The following is a 572-nucleotide window of genomic DNA, read 5'->3' as shown; positions in this document are numbered from 1 at the left end:
CCCCGCCTGTTCCTGCTGCTGCTGCTGCTGCTGCTGCGCTCGGTGCTGCTGCTGCTGCCGTTGTTAGCTCCCACTGCTCCTCCGTGAGGTCGTCCCCAGCCAGCAGCAGCTGCGGGCAGCGGCGCAGCAGCAGCAGCAGCAGACGCGCAGCAACTTTTGCTGCTGCCATCTCCTCTGTTGACGGCGGCAGCCGCCAAGAGGACCCCGGAAGACAGGTAAGGTCGTTCAGCCCCGGATTGCTGCTGCTGCTGCTGCTGCTGCTGCTGCTGGGCTTTGGAAGGTCTCCCCAATCAATTTCTGGCAGCTGAACGCCTAGTGAGTCCGCGGCTCCTGCTAAGAGGGTGGCGTTGCTGCTGCTGCTGTCTGCTGCTGGGTCTGCGTCGGCTGCTGTTGCTGCTGCTGCTGCTGCATCTTCAGCAGCAGCAGAACCGTCAGGGGCCTCTGCTGCTCTCAAACCCCCACGCAGCCCGCAAGGGGCGCTGCTGATGCGAAGGGCCCCCAGAAGACAGGGTACAGTTGGGGGCCCCAGCAAAGGCTGCAGCGGGAGGTAGTGGGGGGCCCCCATCAGCAGC

General features: G+C 65.4%; 1 protein-coding gene across 1 annotated transcript in view; it reads right to left on the bottom strand.

Moving 5' to 3' along the window:
• Nucleotides 1-565, bottom strand: part of ETH_00036390 (uncharacterized protein) — a gene marked incomplete at both ends in the record, with an annotated part of 861 nt that extends 296 nt beyond the window's left edge. The window contains one exon of the mRNA XM_013375318.1: nt 2-565. Within this exon, the coding sequence (XP_013230772.1) occupies nt 2-565 (564 nt within the window). The remainder of the gene's footprint in view (nt 1) is intronic.
• Between the last annotated feature and the right edge of the window lie 7 nt (nt 566-572).

This window comes from Eimeria tenella, genomic scaffold (assembly GCF_000499545.2).
Source record: "Eimeria tenella Houghton genomic scaffold, Eth_scaff2692, whole genome shotgun sequence".
Taxonomy (NCBI): domain Eukaryota; phylum Apicomplexa; class Conoidasida; order Eucoccidiorida; family Eimeriidae; genus Eimeria; species Eimeria tenella.
This window is presented reverse-complemented; position numbering and strand designations above follow the sequence as displayed.